This window comes from Mobula hypostoma, chromosome 11 (genome assembly GCF_963921235.1).
Source record: "Mobula hypostoma chromosome 11, sMobHyp1.1, whole genome shotgun sequence".
NCBI lineage: Eukaryota > Metazoa > Chordata > Chondrichthyes > Myliobatiformes > Myliobatidae > Mobula > Mobula hypostoma.
The window spans coordinates 109,922,043-109,939,486 of record NC_086107.1 but is presented as its reverse complement, the minus strand read 5'-3'; the positions used below and the strand labels follow the sequence as shown (position 1 = coordinate 109,939,486).

Below are 17,444 nucleotides of genomic sequence, written 5' to 3'. Positions count from 1 at the left end.
ACATCTGGGGGGGTGAATACCTTTTATAGGCGCTGTATATAAAAATTAGATGAAATCAGTAGTGAAAAAAGAGAACAAAAATACTGAGGTGGTGTTCATGGGTTCAAAGTCCATTCAGAAATCAGATGGCAGAGGGGAAGAAGCTGTTTATGAATCGTTGAGTGTGTGTCTTCAGGCTCCTGTATCTCCTTCCTGATGGTAGCAATGAGAAGAGGGCACGTCCTGGGTGATGGGGGTCTGTAATCATGCATGCCACTTTCTTGATCCATTACCTTTTGAAGATGTCCTCAATACCGGGAAGGCTAGTGTCCATGATGGAGACGGTTGAGTTTATAACTTTCTGCAGCTTTTGTCCAACCCTGTGCAGCCCAATCCTTACCAAACCTCTGACACTCCCCCCTTTTCTTCCCTCTGCATAAAATTATGCCCTCTCATATTAGCTCTTTTTACCCTGGGGGAAAAGGATGCTTGCTGTTCCCAGTACAACTGTACTTCCCCACACTATACCTGCCTCCATGCAACTCTTGAAGCCAGATTTGCGCTCGGTTACTTAGACGGGGTTGGTGTGACAGACGCTCTTCACTCGAAGAGAAGCAGCACGGGAGCGTAGTGGTTAGCGTAACGCTTTACGGCGGCCGTGATCGGCAATTGGAGTTCAATTCCCGTCGATGTCTGTAAGGAGTTTGTACGTTCTCCCCGTGACCGTGTGGGTTTTCTCCAAGTGCTCCGGTTTCCTCCCACCTTCCAAAGCTGTACGGATTAGGATTAGTGAGTTGTGGGAATGCTAAACGAACACTGGAAGTGTGTTGACACGTATGGGCTAGTCCCAGCACGTTGTTGTGTTGGTGATGAACACCAGTGACACTCTTCACTGTGTGTTCTGATGTACATTTAATAAATAAATGAATCTGAATCTGAATTACAGAGATACCAGAGGAAGAACAGCTTCCTGACACGTCTAACAGTTGTCATCGGCTGACACCTCCACTGGCGCAGGGCACAGACATTGCCCACAAAACCCAGCAGCTTAGCAGCCCAAAATCAGGCCACTGCGTTGACTCGGAAAGTATCCTGCGTCCCAAGTCGGAATCCGTCCACAACACCACCGGGTCCAGGCAGAGTTTGCCCGAAGACGTGGATTGCCAGGCGAGGCTGAAGACATCGCACAAAACCCAGGCCGCCAGCCCTGACCGGAGGAGCAGCGAGCGGCAGGTCGACGGTGAGGAGGTCTCCATGCGGGGAGGGACACCCGGCACGCAGTCACCATTGTGCGAGACCCCAGAGAGTCTTCCTACGCCAGAGGAGAAATGTCTAATTCCAAAAAATATTCAGCATAAATTTGGGACCCATGTGGTGAACGAGATCCTATCAGACGAAAAGGTGAGTGAAAGACCAATTGTAGGACTTTCTTCTACTTGTAACACTCAGTCCGAGCTGCCAAAACACACAAGTTTACTTTCCCTCTTTTTATCTTTTACTTTTTCTCTTGTGAGTTACTCATTTTACCTCCTGTACCTAATAAACTGGCCACTGAGTGTATGTTCATGGTCTTCTGCTGCTGTAGCCCATCCACTTCAGGGTTCAACATGTTGTACGTTCAGAGATGCTCTTCTGCACACCACCGTTGTAACGTGTGGTTATCTGAGATACTGTCATCTTCTTGTCAGTTTGAACTAGTCTGGCCATTCACCTCTGACCTCTCTCATTATCATAGCATTTTCACCCACACTGGATTTTTCTTTGTGTTTTTTTTTGCCCCATTCTCTTGTAAACTCTCGAGGCTGTTTTGCATGAAAATCCCAGGGGATCAGCAGTTTCTGAGATACTCAAACCACCCTGTCTGGCACCAGCAATCATTTATTTCATGGTCAATGTCACTTAGATCACATTTCTTCCCCATTCTGATGTTTGGTCTGAACAACAACTGAACCTCTTGACCATGTCTGCATGCTTTTATGCATTGAGTTGCTGCCACATGATTGGCTGATCATATATTCGCATTAACGAGCAGAATTACGGGTATACCTGATAAAGTGGCCACCAAGTGTAGGTTCCCTCCTGCACCTCTGTATAAACGTTTCTTGCTCCTTGGAGGCATTTCAGACAAAATATATAGATAAGTATTAAGCTGGTAGATAGATTTAGACTTAGATTATGAGAACACTCAGTCCTTTTTATTGTCATTTAAGAAATGATACAATGTTTCTCCGGAGTGATATCACAGAAGACAAGAGAGACCAAAGACTAACACTGACAAAACCACATAATTATAACATATAGTTACAGCAGTGCAAAGCAATACCATAATTCGATAAAGAACAGACCATAGGCACAGTAAAAAACAAATTTCTCAAAGTCCCGAGTCGATCGACTCCCGAGTCCCCGATAGCAGGCGGCAAAAGGGAGAAACTCCCTGCCATAAACCTCCAGGCACCGTCAACTTGCCAATACCTTGGAAGCAGCCGACCACAGCCGACATTGAGTCCATCTGTCCAAAAACTCCGAGCTTCCGAGCAGCCTCTCCGATACAGCCTCCCAAGCGCCATCCTCTGCTGAGCGCCTTCGCCCTCTCCCCGGCTGCTGAAACACGCAAAGCTGAGGATTTCGAGGCCTTCAGCTCCGGAGATTCCGGTTACCACACAGTAACAGCAGTAGCAAAGCAGTCATTTCAGAAGTTTTCCAGATGTTCCGCTGTGCTCTCACGTCCGTCTCTATCAAATCAGGATTGTGCACGGTCCCCTACTTGACAGATAACAGATACTCATCACCGAAGTGACCGCACGCGCTGTCGTTGTGCCACCATCTTCTCCCTCCTCCCGGGTTAATACAGATTGAGCACCCCTTATCTGAAATTCCAAAATCCAAAGGTTTTTTGAGCGCTGACACGATGTCACAAATGGAAATTTCCACAAGTTGCTAGGAAGTTTTCCAGGTGATGTGCTGGCCTCTGTACACAACAAAGTGACCTCACATATGTAATGAACAGAAGTTAATGAAAAATAGAAAAACACTACATAAAGCAGAAAATGAAGATCTCGATTGTGTATTGAAAGAGTGGATTTGTCAGCTTTGGAGTGAACCTATGCCACTTAACGGTATGCTGATAATGAAACAAACAAAGATCTATCACGATGAACAGAAAATTTAAGATAACTATGAATATTCAGCTGGCTGGTTGCAGAAATTTAAGAAAAGACTCAGCCTTAAATTTTTTAAGATTTTAAAAGGTAAATGGTATGCAGTATGCAGACAAGCACTGCTTACCAGTATGTCATAAATTCAGAGTTGGAAATGGTGGTGATCTCAAGCTATCTCGTTATATATTCCAAAATTAGAAAAATTCAAAATCCAAAACTCTTTCAGCCCCAAGCATTTTGGATAATGGACTGCCTTCGTACAATGCTTTCGATGATTGCATCCTCCAAATCTTCATTTTCACTGTAACATTCAAGATAGTTACCGATACCCTCAAAATCTTCATAGTTCTAACTTGTCGAAGTAGTGAAATCATTTCATTTTCACTCATGACTATTTCTGGCATCGCCAAGCCTGAATACTTGAAAAAAACAGTGAGCAAAACAGTTCTGAGTTGTCTTACTGCTTATTTCTTGCCAACAACCAGTGACAAAATTCAGTGCGTTTTGAACGCAAGCACACACAACTGATGCTATTTAAAAACTGTTCACTCTAAGTCTGCTGTAGTGTGTAATGGCCACACAGTGTGTGTGACTGACGATAGTTAGAACCTGTTTGGCAACAGTCTCCCGTCCCAATTAAGTTCAAAGTAAATTTATTATCAAAGTACATATGTATCACCATTTATCAACCCTGAGATTCATTTTCTTCTGGGCATACTCAATACATCTATAGAATAATAACCATAACAGAATCAATGAAAGACCATCACAAAAAAGAACTAATAGTAAATAAATAAGCAATAAATATCATGAACATGAGATGAAGAGTCCTTGAAACTGAGTCCATTGGCCGTAGGAACATTTTAATGATGGGGTGAGTGAAGTTGAGTGAAGTTATCCCCTTTGGTTCAAGAGCCTGATGGTTGAGGGGTAGAAACAGTTCTTGAACCTGGTGGTGTGAGTCCTGAGGCTCCAGGAGCTTCTACCTGATGGCAGCAGTGAGAAGAGAACCTGAAGATGAAGAATCTGAAGATGGACGCTGCCTTCCTGTGACAGCATTTCACGTAGATGTGCTCAGTGGTTGGGAGGGCTTTACCTGTGAACTGGGCCGTATCCACTACCTTTTGTAGGATTTTCACTCAAGGGGGCATTGGTGTTTTTCATAGTATAGTAGAGTCATACTTTATTGATCCTGGGGGAAATTGGTTTTCGTTACAGTTGCACCATAAATAATTAAATAGTAACAAAACCATAAATAGTTAAATAGTAATATGTAAATTACGCCAGGAAATAAGTCCAGGACCAGCCTATTGGCTCAGGGTGTCTGACCCTCCAAGGGAGGAGTTGCAAAGTTTGATGGCCACAGGCAGGAATGACTTCCTATGACGCTCTGTGTTGCATCTCGGTGGAATGAGTCTCTGGCTGAATGTACTCCTGTGCCCACCCAGTACATTATGTAGTGGATGGGAGACATTGTCCAAGATGGCATGCAACTTGGACAGCATCCTCTTTTCAGACACCACCTTCAGAGAGTCCAGTTCCATCCCCACAACATCACTGGCCTTACGAATGAGTTTGTTGATTCTGTTGGTGTCTGCTACCCTCAGCCTGCTGCCCCAGCACACAACAGCAAACATGATAGCACTGGCCACCACAGACTCGTAGAACATTCTCAGCATCGTCCGGCAGATGTTAAAGGACCTCACTCTCCTCAGGAAATAGAGACCATGCCAGACCATGTTGCAACCAGTCAGTATACTCTCCAACACACATCTAGAGAAGTTTGTCAAAGTTGTAGATGTCATGCTAAATCTCTGCAAACTCCTAATGAAGCAGAGGGGCTGCCGTGCTTTCTTTGTAATGGCACTTGCTTGCTGGGCCTGGGACAGCTCCTCTGAAACGATGACACCTACGATTTTATAGTTGATAATCCTTTCCACCTCTGATCCTCCAATGAGAACTCGTCAATATATAAAAGGCCACATTGGGAGCACCGGACGCAGTATATCACCCCAGCTGACTCAGAGGTGAAGTGTTGCCTCACCTGGAAGGACTGTTTGGGGCCCTGAATGGTGGTAAGGGAGGAAGTGTAAGCCCCAAACAGTCCTTCCAGGTGAGGCAACACTTCACCTCTGAGTCGGCTGGGGTGATATACTGCGTCCGGTGCTCCCAATGTGGCCTTTTATATATTGGCGAGACCCGACGCAGACTGGGAGACCACTTTGCTGAACACCTATGCTCTGTCCGCCAGAGAAAGCAGGATCTCCCAGTGGCCACACATTTTAATTCCACATCCCATTCCCATTCTGATATGTCTATCCATGGCCTCCTCTACTGTAAAGATGAAGCCACACTCAGGTTGGAGGAACAACACCTTATATTCCATCTGGGTAGCCTCCAACCTGATGGCATGAACATCGACTTCTCTAACTTCCGCTAATGCCCCACCTCCCCCTCGTACCCCATCTGTTACTTATTTTTATACACACATTCTTTCTCTCACTCTCCTTTTTCTCCCTCTGTCCCTCTAAATATACCTCTTGCCCATCCTCTGGGTCCCCCCCCTCCTTGTCTTTCTTCCCGAACCTCCTGTCCCATGATCCTCTCGTATCCCTTTTGCCTATCACCTGTCCAGCTCTTGGCTCTATCCCTCCCCCTCCTGTCTTCTCCTATCATTTTGGATCTCTCCCTCCCCCTTCCACTTTCAAATCCCTTACTCACTCTTCCTTCAGTTAGTCCTGACGAAGGGTCTCGGCCTGAAACGTCGACTGTACCTCTTCCTAGAGATGCTGCCTGGCCTGCTGCGTTCACCAGCAACTTTGATGTATGTTGCTTGAATTTCCAGCATCTGCAGAATTCCTGTTGTTTGCGTTTTTAGAAAAAGAAGCATTGTACTTTTAGGACATTGTCAGTTGTGGTTAAGCTGATGTTGCTTCACAATAAAAACATTTGAAAACGGCATAGTGTCCCAAATAGACAAAAGAGAATCCTGACTATTTTCACGATTGGCTTTTGTTCTTTCAGAGTTGTCCCAAATAGGTGGCTGCCCTGGTTAACCGGAATCCACAGTATCCCTAACCATAGGCTCCCAGCCCTGAGCTGGCAGCTGTGGGCTCAACCCTGCTAAACGCACACCCGAAGCTGGTGCTGTAAGAACATAGAACAGTACAGCGCAGGAACAGGCCATTCAGCCCACAATGTTGTGCTGACCCAGCTAAAAAGCAAATCCAAAACACCCAAACTCTAATCCCTCCTACCTACACCAGGTCCATATCCCTCCATCTTCCATACATTCATATGCCTTTCCAAACGTCTCTTGAAAATCCTCTAATATATTTGCCCCTACTGCCATACCAGGCAGCGTAATCCAGGTATCCAGCACTCTTTGAGTAAAAACTTACCCCTCACATCCCCTCTGACTCTACCCTTTCTCACCTTCAGTGCATGCCCCCTGGTATTAGATATTTCAACCCCGGGAAACAGATACTCTCTGTCTACTCTATCTATGCCTTTCATAATCTTATAGACATCTATCAGATCTCCCCTCAGCCTCTGGCAGTCCAGAGAAAACAACCCAAGTTTGCCCAGCCTCTTGTGGTAGCATGTGACCTCTAATCCAGGCAGCATCCCGGTAAATCTCTTCTGCACCCTCTCCAAAGCCTCAACATCCTTCCTACAGTGGGGCGACCAGAAATGAGCACAATCCTCCAGATGTGGCCTCACCAGAGTTTTATAAAGTTACGACATAACCTCCTGACTTTTGAACTCAATGTCTCGACTGATAAAAGCAAGAATTCCATAAGTACCCCATGGAATTCTGCACTGCACTGAGCTCACAGGCCGTGCTGAGCGCTTCCGTCCCACGGGAATGGAAGTGTCGCTAAGGGGCACTCTTGGCTTAATAGTCTCAGATACGCAGTCCGTGAAGAGAAAACATACAACTATGTTCCTGGGACTTGATGGCCTGGGAAAGGTTGAATAGGTTAGGATTCATTCCCTGGAGAGTAGGAGAATGAGGGGAGATTTGACATGGGGTATACAAAATGATGGGGAGGTAAATGCAGACAGGGTTTTTCCACTGTGGTTGGGTGAGACTAGAACTTGAGGTCATAGGTTAAGGGCAAAAGGTGAAATATTTAAGGGGAACCTGAGGGGAAACTTCTTCACTCAGAGGGTGGTGAGGGTGTGGGACAAGCTGCCAGCCCAGGTGATGAACAACATTTAAGAGAAGTTCATGGATGGGAGGGATATGGAGGGCAACAGTTTGGCATGGACTAGATGGGCTGAAGGGCCTGCTTCTGTGCTGTTGTACTCTGTGAGGTAAGGGAGTTACATGATATCTATGGAGCAGAACCCCACATTGTCTCATGCTTTACGGAACAAATCGAAGAGGACATAAATCCTCTTGGCTTGCCCTATGTCCATCCTGATCTGCTTTTTAACATTGCCTCCCTGAAGGTTAAGGAGTTCTTGAATCAGAAGGAATTTCCCGCAAGGGATTTGGATTCCAAGGACACGACAGCAGAGGCGCAGGAGAGCATCACTGACGAGGCAGACATGTATGAAAAGATAGGTTACCCACTACGATGTAACATCTTCCCAGGTACTGCCCATTTACTTATTTATTTATCTATCGTGATACTGCGTGAAAACAGCTCTTTGAGCCACACTGCCCAGCAACCCCCGATTTAACCCCAGACGAATCGTGGGACAACTTACAATGACCAATTAACCTACTAACTTGTACCAAAACCTGTAGGTCATTGGACCGTGAAAGAGTCTGGAGTGCCCGGTGCAAACCCACGCGATCGTGGGGAGAACGTACAAACTCCTTATACGCTTTGTCCGCCAGAGAAAGCAGGATCTCCCAGTGGCCACACGTTTTAATTCCACGTCCCATTCCCATTCTGATATGTCTATCCACGGTCCCCTCTACTGTCAAGATGAAGCCACACTCAGGTTGGAGGAACAACACCTTATATTCCATCTGCGTAGCCTCCAACCTGATGGCATGAACATCGACTTCTCAAACTTCCGCTAATGCCCCACCTCCCCCTCGTATCCCATCCGTTACTTATTTATTTTATATATATATATCTCCATCCCTCCCCCTCCTGTCTTCTCCTATCATTTCGGATCTCCCCCTCCCCCTCCCACTTTCAAATCTCTTACTAACTCTTCCTTCAGTTAGTCCTGACGAAGGGTCCCGGTCCAAAACGTCGACTGTACCTCTTCCTATAGATGCTGCCTGGCCTGCTGCGTTCACCAGCAACTTTTATGTGTGGTGCTTGAAACTCCTTTTCGATGCCGGCGGAAATTGAACCCTTGTCGCTGGCACTGTAAAGCTTTGCGCTAATGGTGCCACCTGTGCAATTATTCTTGCAGCTCATCGTATGGCAGTGGAATGGGGTAGGACGTACCTATGTCTACAGGAATGTTCCTATATCCTTATGTCCCCGCGGGAGGTATTTTGTTGGTAGTTAATCGATTCCGAGTACGTAAGCTGTTATATCAGATCGGGTACTTAAAACCACAAAGTCAGCTCTGGCGGGATGGGTGGATGTGAACTACAGTGAGATCCCACGGCCAGGAAGGTGGCGCTCCAACGCTCCGTGGAGAGCGAAGGGCGCGACGACACACAGAGGAAGTCACGGTCATCCACTGTGGCCGGGGAAGATCCCGGTTTGGGATGACTGTTTGTACTAGTGGACCCGGACTTCTGAGGCTGAGAGAGTGGAACTTCCCCAGTGCAAAAGCTTTTCCACTTTAAAAATTCCCCCGCACGGGTTTCCTGTCGTCTTCCGACACGACGGGCAACCATGTATTTATTTAGGGATAAAGTGCATAGTGTTGGGCACGTGGCCAAGTGGTTAAGGCATTAGACTAGTGACCTGAAGGTCGTGAGTTCGAGCCCCAGCCGAGGCAACATGTTGTGTCCTTGAGCAAGGCACTTAACCACACAGTGCTCTGCGACGACACTGGTGCCAAGCTGTATGGGTCCTCATGCCCTTCCCTTGGACAACATTGGTGTCGTGGAGAGGGGAGACTTGCAGCATGGGCAACTGCTGGTCTTCCAAACAACCTTGCCCAGGCCTGTGCCCTGGAGAGTGAAGACTTTCCAGGCGCAGATCCATGGTCTCGCAAGACTAATGGATGCCTTTAAATTTAAAGTGCATAACGAGCCACGCCACCCCACACCTGACCGGTCCTAACTGCGGGACAATTTACAGTGACCAATTATCCTCCCGGAGGAAACCCACGTGCTCTCGTTGGATATGACAGACAAAGCAGCACACTTAAAACCAGGAATATTGACCATAATTTGTAATTATGTAGCATTTAAATGTCGCTGGCGGTGAAAAGGTGAAATTTAGACAGAGAAGGGGGAACACTCAGCAGGTCAGTGTGGAAACAAGAAGAGTTGTCGTTTCACAAAACCTAACATCAGCATTAGACAGGCCAGTCCAGGCCGGACATAGGTAGGTAGGTAGATAGATACTTTATTGATCCCGAAGGAAATTACTGTGTCACATTAGCATTACAAGTGCACAGATATAAATATTAGAAGAGAAGTACAAAGAATAAAAAATAATTTACCATAAACACTCTAACAGGAGGGGGTCATCACTTCCCCGGCTATTAATTGACTCATTATAGAGCCTAATGGCTGAGGGTAAGAATGACCTCATATAGTGCTCTTTGGAGCAGTGCAGTTGTCTTAGTCTATGACTAAAATTGCTCCCCTATTCAGCCAAGGTGGCATGCAGAGGGTGGGAAACATTGTCCAGGATTGCCAGGATTTTCCGTAGGGTCCTTTGTTCTACCACAGCCTCTAGTGTGTCCAGTTTGACTCCAATAACAGAGCCAGCTTTTCAAATCATGTTAATTTTGGAGACTTTGTAATAGAGTCACAGATTCCTTGAGAATACTAAAGCGCAGAAAGAGGCCCATCGGCCCCTCTAGTCTGTGTCTACTATTATTCTGCCCACCTCCATCGACCTGCATCGGGAACACAGCTCTCCAAATCCCCTCCATCCACGTACCTATCCAAACTTCTCTTAAATCCTGTAATCGGACTCGCACCTACCATCTGCGCCGGCAGCCCGTTCCGCACCGTCACCACCCCCCGAGTGAGGGGGTTTCCCCTCAGGCTCCCCTGAAGTACTGGACAGAGTTCGGGACAGAGCGGAATCTGACAGGTGGGTGCTCTGTTGTCCTGACGTTAGGTCTCTCGAGCAGATGGAAAAGCGAGGCGCAGTCCACCTACACGCAGGAAGTGGTCGACCGCTTCAGACGGGATCTGGAACACTGGCACGGCAGGACCACCGATGATCTGGGTATGGTGTGACCTCGTATTCCTCCCTGTCCGTGTGTGTCTCTCCTGGCTCGTTACCTCTCTGAGGAACGGACAGAGAAAAGCTGATGTGAGGGGGAGGGTGAAACGATCTTCTTTTCTCCTTGTCGATGAGAATTCCTCATCCCCTCCTGAAGCCAATTAAAGGCACCAGTTTTCTTCAGCCCCCGATCCTCACCTCCACCCACTAACCCCACCATTACTTTATTATTTCCTGTCAGTCGCCTTATAGAGACATAGAAGACCTACAGCACAATACAGTCCCTTCGGCCCACAAAGCTGTGCCCAACATGTCCTTACCTTAGAAATTTACCTAGGGTTACCCATAGCCCTCTATTTTGCTAAGCTCCATGTACCTGTCCAGGAGTCTCTTAAAATTACCAAATTTCCCTCGGGATTAATAAAGTATATCTATCTATCAAAAAGACCCTATCGTATCCACCTCCACACCATCACTGGCAGCCCATTCCACGCACTCACCACTCTCTGTGCTTAACAAAAAAATTACCCTGGCATCTCCTGTCTACCTGCTTCCAAGCACCTTAAATCTGTGCCCTCTCGTGCTAGCCATTTCAGCCCTGGGTAAAAGCCTCTGACTATCCACACGATCAATGCCTCTCATCATCTTATACACCTCTATCATGTTACCTCTCATCCTCCGTCGCTCCAAGGAGAAAAGGCCGAGTTCACTCAACCTATTCTCATAAGGCATGCTCCCCAATCCGGGCAACATCCTTGTAAATCTCCTCTGCACCCTTTCTATGGTTTCCACATCCTTCCTATAGTGAGGCAACCAGAATTGAGCACAGTACTCCAAGTGAGGTCTGACCAGGGTCCTATATAGCCGCAACATTACCTCTCGGCTCCTAAACTCAATCCCACAATTGATGAAGGCCAATACACCATATTCCTTCTTAACCACAGAGTCAACGTGCATAGCAGCTTTGAGTGTCCTATAGACTCGGACCCCAAGATCCCTCTGATCCTCCGCACTGCCAAGAGTCTTACCATTAATACTATATTCACCCATCATATTTGACCTACCAAAATGAACCACTTCACACTTATCTGGGTTGAACTCCATCTGCCACTTCTCAGCCCAGTTTTGCATCCTATCAATGTCCCGCTGTAACCTCTGACAGCCCTCCACACTATCCACAACACCTCCAACCTTTGTGTCATCAGCAGATTTACTAACCTATTCCTCCACTCTTCATCCAGGTCACTTACAAAAATCACGAAGAATAGGGGGTTCCAGAACAGATTCCTGAGGCACACAAAATAATTTGCAGATGCTGTAAAAGATCAAAACAACACTTTCAGTACGCTGGATGAACTCAGCAGGTCGGGCAGCATCAGTCAGAAACGATGAGTCGACGTTTCGGGCCGGAACCCTTCATCAGGACTGAAGAATGAAACATGGGGAAGGATTTGAAGAATGCTTGTAGCTTCAGTTGAAGGACCAGTAATTTGAAAGGCAAAGGGGTGGGGGAGAGGAAGCATTAACGTCATAGCCCTGAAAACAATGGGTGGTAGAAGGAGGAGGCGGAACCATGAGGGAGCTGGGGGAGGGGGTAGAGTGAAATAGGGATAGAGGAAGGGAGGGGGAGGGAATTACCGGAAGTTGGAGAATTCTGTGTTCATACCAAGGGGTTGGAGACTACCTAGACGGTATATGAGGTGTTGCTCCTCCAACCTGAGTTTAGCCTCATCATGGCAGTAGAGGAGGCCATGTATGGACATATCTGAATGGGAATGGGAAGCAGAGTTGAAGTGGGTGGCTACTGGGAGATCCTGTCTGTTGTGGCGGACGGAGTGGAGGTGTTTGACGAAGCGGTCCCCCAATCTGCGTCGGGTTTCACCGATGTAGAGGAGGCCGCACCGGGAGCACCGGATGCAATAGATGACCCCAACAGACTCACAAGTGAAGTGTTGCCTCACCTGGAAGGACTGTTTGGGGTCCTGAATGGTGGCAAGAGAGGAGGTGTAGGGACAGGTGTAGCACTTACGCTTACAGGGATAAGTGCCGGGTGGGAGATCCGTGGGGAGGGACGTGTGGATAAGGGAGTCGCGGAGGGATCGATCCCTGTGGAAGGCGGAGAGGGGTGGAGAGGGAAAGATGTGCTTAGTGGTGGGTCCTGTTGAAGGTGGCGGAAGTTGTGGAGGATAATGTGTTGGATCCGGAGGCTGGTGGGGTGGTAGGTAAGGACAAGGGGAGCTCTGTCCCTGTTGTGGTGGCGGGAGGATGGGGTGAGGGCCGAAAAGGGACAGAAGTGTCCGAGATAGAGTAAGTGAATTTGAGAGCTGGATGGAAGTTTGAGGTAAAGTCAATGAAATTGACGAGCTCAGCATGGGTGCAGGAAGCAGCACCAATGTAGTCGCCAATGTACCGAAGGAAAAGTTGGGGAGCAGTACCAGAACAGGTTTGGAGCACAGACTGTTCCACATAACCAACGAAGAGGCAGGCGTAGCTGGGTCCCATGCGAGTTCCCATAGCTACACCTCGGACACTTCCCTCCCCTTTCTCGATGTCTCGGTCTCCATCTCTGGAGACAGACTGTCCACTGACATCTTCTACAAGCCCACTGGCTCTCATAACTACCTCGACTATACCTTTTCCCACCCCACCACATGCAAAAATGCCATTCCCTATTCCCAGTTCCTCCGTCTCCGCTGCATCTGCTCCCAGGATGAGGTTTTCCGTTCCAGGACATCTCAAGTGTCCTCTTTCTTTAAGGATCGTGGTTTCCCTTCTGCTGTCATCAATGATGCCCTCACCCGCATCTCCTCCATTTCCGCACTTCGGCCCTCACCTCATCCTCCTGCCACCACAACAGGGACAGAGTTCCCCTTGTCCTCACCTACCACCCCACCAGCCTCCGGATCCAACACATTATCCTCCGCAACTTCCACCACCTTCAACAGGACCCCATCACTACGCACATCTTTCCCTCTCCACCCCTCTCAGCCTTCCGCAGGGATCGGTCCCTCCGCGACTCCCTGGTCCACACGTCTATCCCCATGGATCTCCCACCCGGCACTTATCCCTGTAAGCGTAAGTGCTACACCTGTCCCTACACCTCCTCTCTTGCCACCATTCAGGGCCCCAAACAGTCCTTCCAGGTGAGGCAATACTTCACTTGTGAGTCTGTTGGGGTCATCTATTGCATCCGGTGCTCCCGGTGCGGCCTCCTCTACATCGGTGAAACCCGACGCAGACTGGGGGACCGCTTCATCGAGCACCTCCACTCCGTCCGCCACAACAGACAGGATCTCCCAGTAGCCACCCACTTCAACTCTGCTTCCCATTCCCATTCAGATATGTCCATACATGGCCTCCTCTACTGCCATGATGAGGCTAAACTCAGGTTGGAGGAGCAACACCTCATATACCGTCTAGGTAGTCTCCAGCCCCTTGGTATGGACATAGAATTCTCCAACTTCCAGTAATTCCCTCCCCCTCCCTTCCTCTATCCCTATTTCACTCTACCCCCTCCCCCAGCTCCCTCATGGTTCCGCCTCCTTCTTCTACCACCCATTGTTTTCAGGGCTATGACGTCAATGCTTCCCCTCCCCCACCCCTTTGTCTTTCAAATTACTGGTCTATCAACTGACGGTACAGGCATTCTTCCCTTCCCCATCTTTCATTCTTCAGTCCTGACGAAGGGTTCCGGCCCAAAACGTCGACTCATCGTTTCTGACTGATGCTGCCTGACCTGCTGAGTTCATCCAGCCTCCTGAGGCACACCACTGGTGACCGACCTCCATGCAGAATATGACCCTTCTACAACAACTCTTTGCCTTCTGTGGGCAAGGCAATTCTGTATCCACAAAGCAATGTCCCCTTGGATCCCATGCCTCACTTTCTCAATAAGCCTTGCATGGGTACCTTGTCAAATGTCTTGCTGAAATCCATATACACTACACCTACTGCTCTACCTTCATCAATGTGTTTAGTCACATCCTCAGAAAATTCAATCAGGCTCAAAGGCACGACCTGCTTTTCACAAAGCTATGTTGCCTATTCCTAATCATATTATACCTCTCCAAATGTTCATAAATCCTGCCTCTCAGGATCTTCTCCATCAAGTTACCAACCACTTAAATAAGACTCACTGGCCTATAATTTCCTGGGCAATCTCTACTCCCTTTCTTGTATAAGGGATCAATATCCGCAACCCTCTGGAACCTCTCCCGTCCCTACTGATGATGCAAAGATCATCACCAGAGGTTCAGCAATCTCCTCCCTCGCCTCCCACATCTTGTCCAGTCTCAGTGATTATCCAACTTGCTTTTCAAAAGCTCCAGCACATCCTCTTTCTTGATATCTACATGCTCAAGCTTTTCAGTCCGCTGTAAGTCATCCCTACAATCGCCAAGATCCTTTTCTGTAGTGAATACTGAAGCAAAGTATTCAATAAGTACCTCTGCCATCTCCTCCGGTTCCATAGACACTTTCCCACTGTCACACTTGATTGGTCCTATTCTCTCATGTCTTATCCTCTTGCTCTTCACATACTTGTAGAATGTCTTGTGGTTTTCCTTAATCCTGTCCGCCAAGGCCTTGTCATGGCCCCTTCTGACTCTCCTAATTTCTTTCTTAAGCTCCTTCCTGCTAGCCTTATAATCTTCTAGATCTCTATCATTACCAAGTTTTCTGAACCTTTTGTAAGCTCTTTTCTTGACTAGATTTACAACAGCCTTTGTACACCACAGTTCCTGTACCCTACCATCCTTTCCGTCTCATTGGAACGTACCTATACAGAACTCCACGCAAATATCCCCTGAACATTTGCCACATTTCTTCCGTATGTTTCCCCGAGAACATCTGTTCCCAATTTATGCTTCCAAGTTCCTGTCTGATAGCCTCATATTTCCCCTTACTCCAATTAAACATTTCCCTAACTTGTCTGTTCCTATCCCTCTCCAATGCTATGGTAAAGGAGATAGAATTGTGATCACTGTCTCCAAAATGCTTTCCCACTGAGAGACCTGACACCTGACCAGGTTCATTCCCCAATACCAGATCAAGTACAACCTCTCCTCTTGTAGGCTTATCTACATATTGTGTCAAGAAACCTTCCTGAATACACCTAACAAACTCCACCCCATCTAAACCCCTTGCTCTAGGGACATGCCAATCGATATTTGGGAAATTAAACTCTCCCACCACGGCAACCCTGTTATTATTACACCTTTCCAGAATCTGTCTCCTTATCTGCTCCTCGATGTCCCTGTTACTATTGGGTTGTCTATAAAAAACACTCCGTGGAGTTATTGACCCCTTCCTGTTCCTAACTTCCACCCACAGAGACAACCCCTCCATGGCATCCCCCTTTTCTGCAGCCGTGACACTATCTCTGATCAACAGTGCCATGCCCCCACCTCTTTTGCCTCCCTCCCTGTCCTTTCTGAAACATCTAAAGCCTGGCGCTTGAAGTAACCATTCCTGCCTCTGAGCCATCCAAGTCTCTGTAATGGCCACAACATCATAGCTCCAAGTACTGATTCACACTCTAAGTTCATCCGCTTTGTTCATAATACTCCTTGCATTAAAATAGACACATCTCAAACCATCGGTCTGAGCGTGTTCCTTCTCTATCACCTGCCTATCCTCCCTCTCACACTGTCTCCAAGCTTTCTCTATTTGTGAGCCAACCTCCTCTTCCCCAGTCTCTTCAGTTCGGTTCCCACCCCCCAGCAATCCTAGTTTAAACTCTCCCCAACGGCTTTAACAAACCTCCCTCCAGGATATTGATCCCCCTGGGATTCAAGTGCAACCCGTCCTTTTTGTACAGGTCTCTCCTGCCCCAAAAGAGGTCCCAATGATCCGGAAATCTGAATTCCTGCCCCCTGCTCCAATCCCTCAGCCACGCATTTATCCTCCACCTCATCGCATTCCTACTCTCACTGTCACTGCGTACAGCCTTACAGCCTGGTGTCACTTTATGGACACACAATCAATCTACGCTTATAAGATGCCTTATGCGTTTATAGTTGTGTGTTCTTCCTCTGTTTCTTTCTCTTTCTATTTTTTCTTTCTCTTTCTCTCTCTCTCATAAATAGACGCATAAGTAAATCAACAAACACAAACAAATAAATAAACTGCTACACAAAGTGCTAGAGGAACTCCAGCAATAAAGCGAACGGTAAGTTAAAAGAGCGACCAATGTGTGTTCTGGACACCGTGCAGTATTTGCTCCCTCTAGTGGACACTCGTAGCTGGAGCAGAGATACAAGGCTGTAGATGAGATGAGATTGGTTTTATTTGTCACACATAATAGGCATCCGTTAGTCTCATGGATTTGCGCCTTGGAAGGTTTCCAGGGCACAGGCCTAGGCAAGGTTTTATGGAAGACCAGCAGTTGCCCATGCTGCAAGTCTCCCCTCTCCACGCCACCGATGTTGTCCAAGGGAAGGGCATTAGGACCCATACAGCTTGGCACCAGTGTCGTTCCAGAGCAATGTGTGATTAAGTGCCTTGCTCAAGGACACAACACGCTGCCTCAGCCAAGGCTCAAGCTAGCGACCTTCAAGACACTAGACGAACGCCTTAACCACTTGGCCACACGCCAACACTCGAAAAATACAGTGAAAGGTGTCATTTGTGTCAAATCAGATCAACGAGGATTATCGTAGGGGGCAGCCTGCGAGTGTCACCACACTGCCAGCACCAGCACAGCATGTCCACAACTTACTAACCCGTACGTCTTTGGAATGTGGGAGAACCGGAGGACCCAGACGAAACGTACGTGGTCACGGGTGTCCCTGCAGACACCAGCGGGAATTGAGCCCCGGTCTGGCTACTGTAAGGCATTGTGCTAACTGCTACGCTGCTGTGCTGCCCGATGGTAAAGCTGGAATTCACCGTGCCGACTACCAGCTGTCCATCAAGTAGCTTCTCCCTTTCTCTCTCTGTAAGAACTTGGAAGCTGCCAGTGTCCTTGCAGAAA

General features: G+C 47.7%; 1 protein-coding gene across 3 annotated transcripts in view; it reads left to right on the top strand.

Moving 5' to 3' along the window:
- LOC134354401 (ciliary microtubule inner protein 4) overlaps positions 1 to 17,444 on the top strand; it is a 40,238-nt gene that overhangs the window by 9,770 nt on the left and 13,024 nt on the right. For 2 of the 3 annotated variants that reach the window (XM_063063397.1, XM_063063395.1), the window contains exons 4-6: positions 926 to 1,380; positions 7,596 to 7,740; positions 10,364 to 10,474. In XM_063063397.1, coding sequence (XP_062919467.1) covers positions 926 to 1,380; positions 7,596 to 7,740; positions 10,364 to 10,474 — 711 coding nt within the window. Of the gene's footprint in view, positions 1 to 925; positions 1,381 to 7,595; positions 7,741 to 10,363; positions 10,475 to 11,712; positions 11,796 to 17,444 lie in introns of those variants that run through there. The other variant, XM_063063396.1, reaches the window with a different exon arrangement.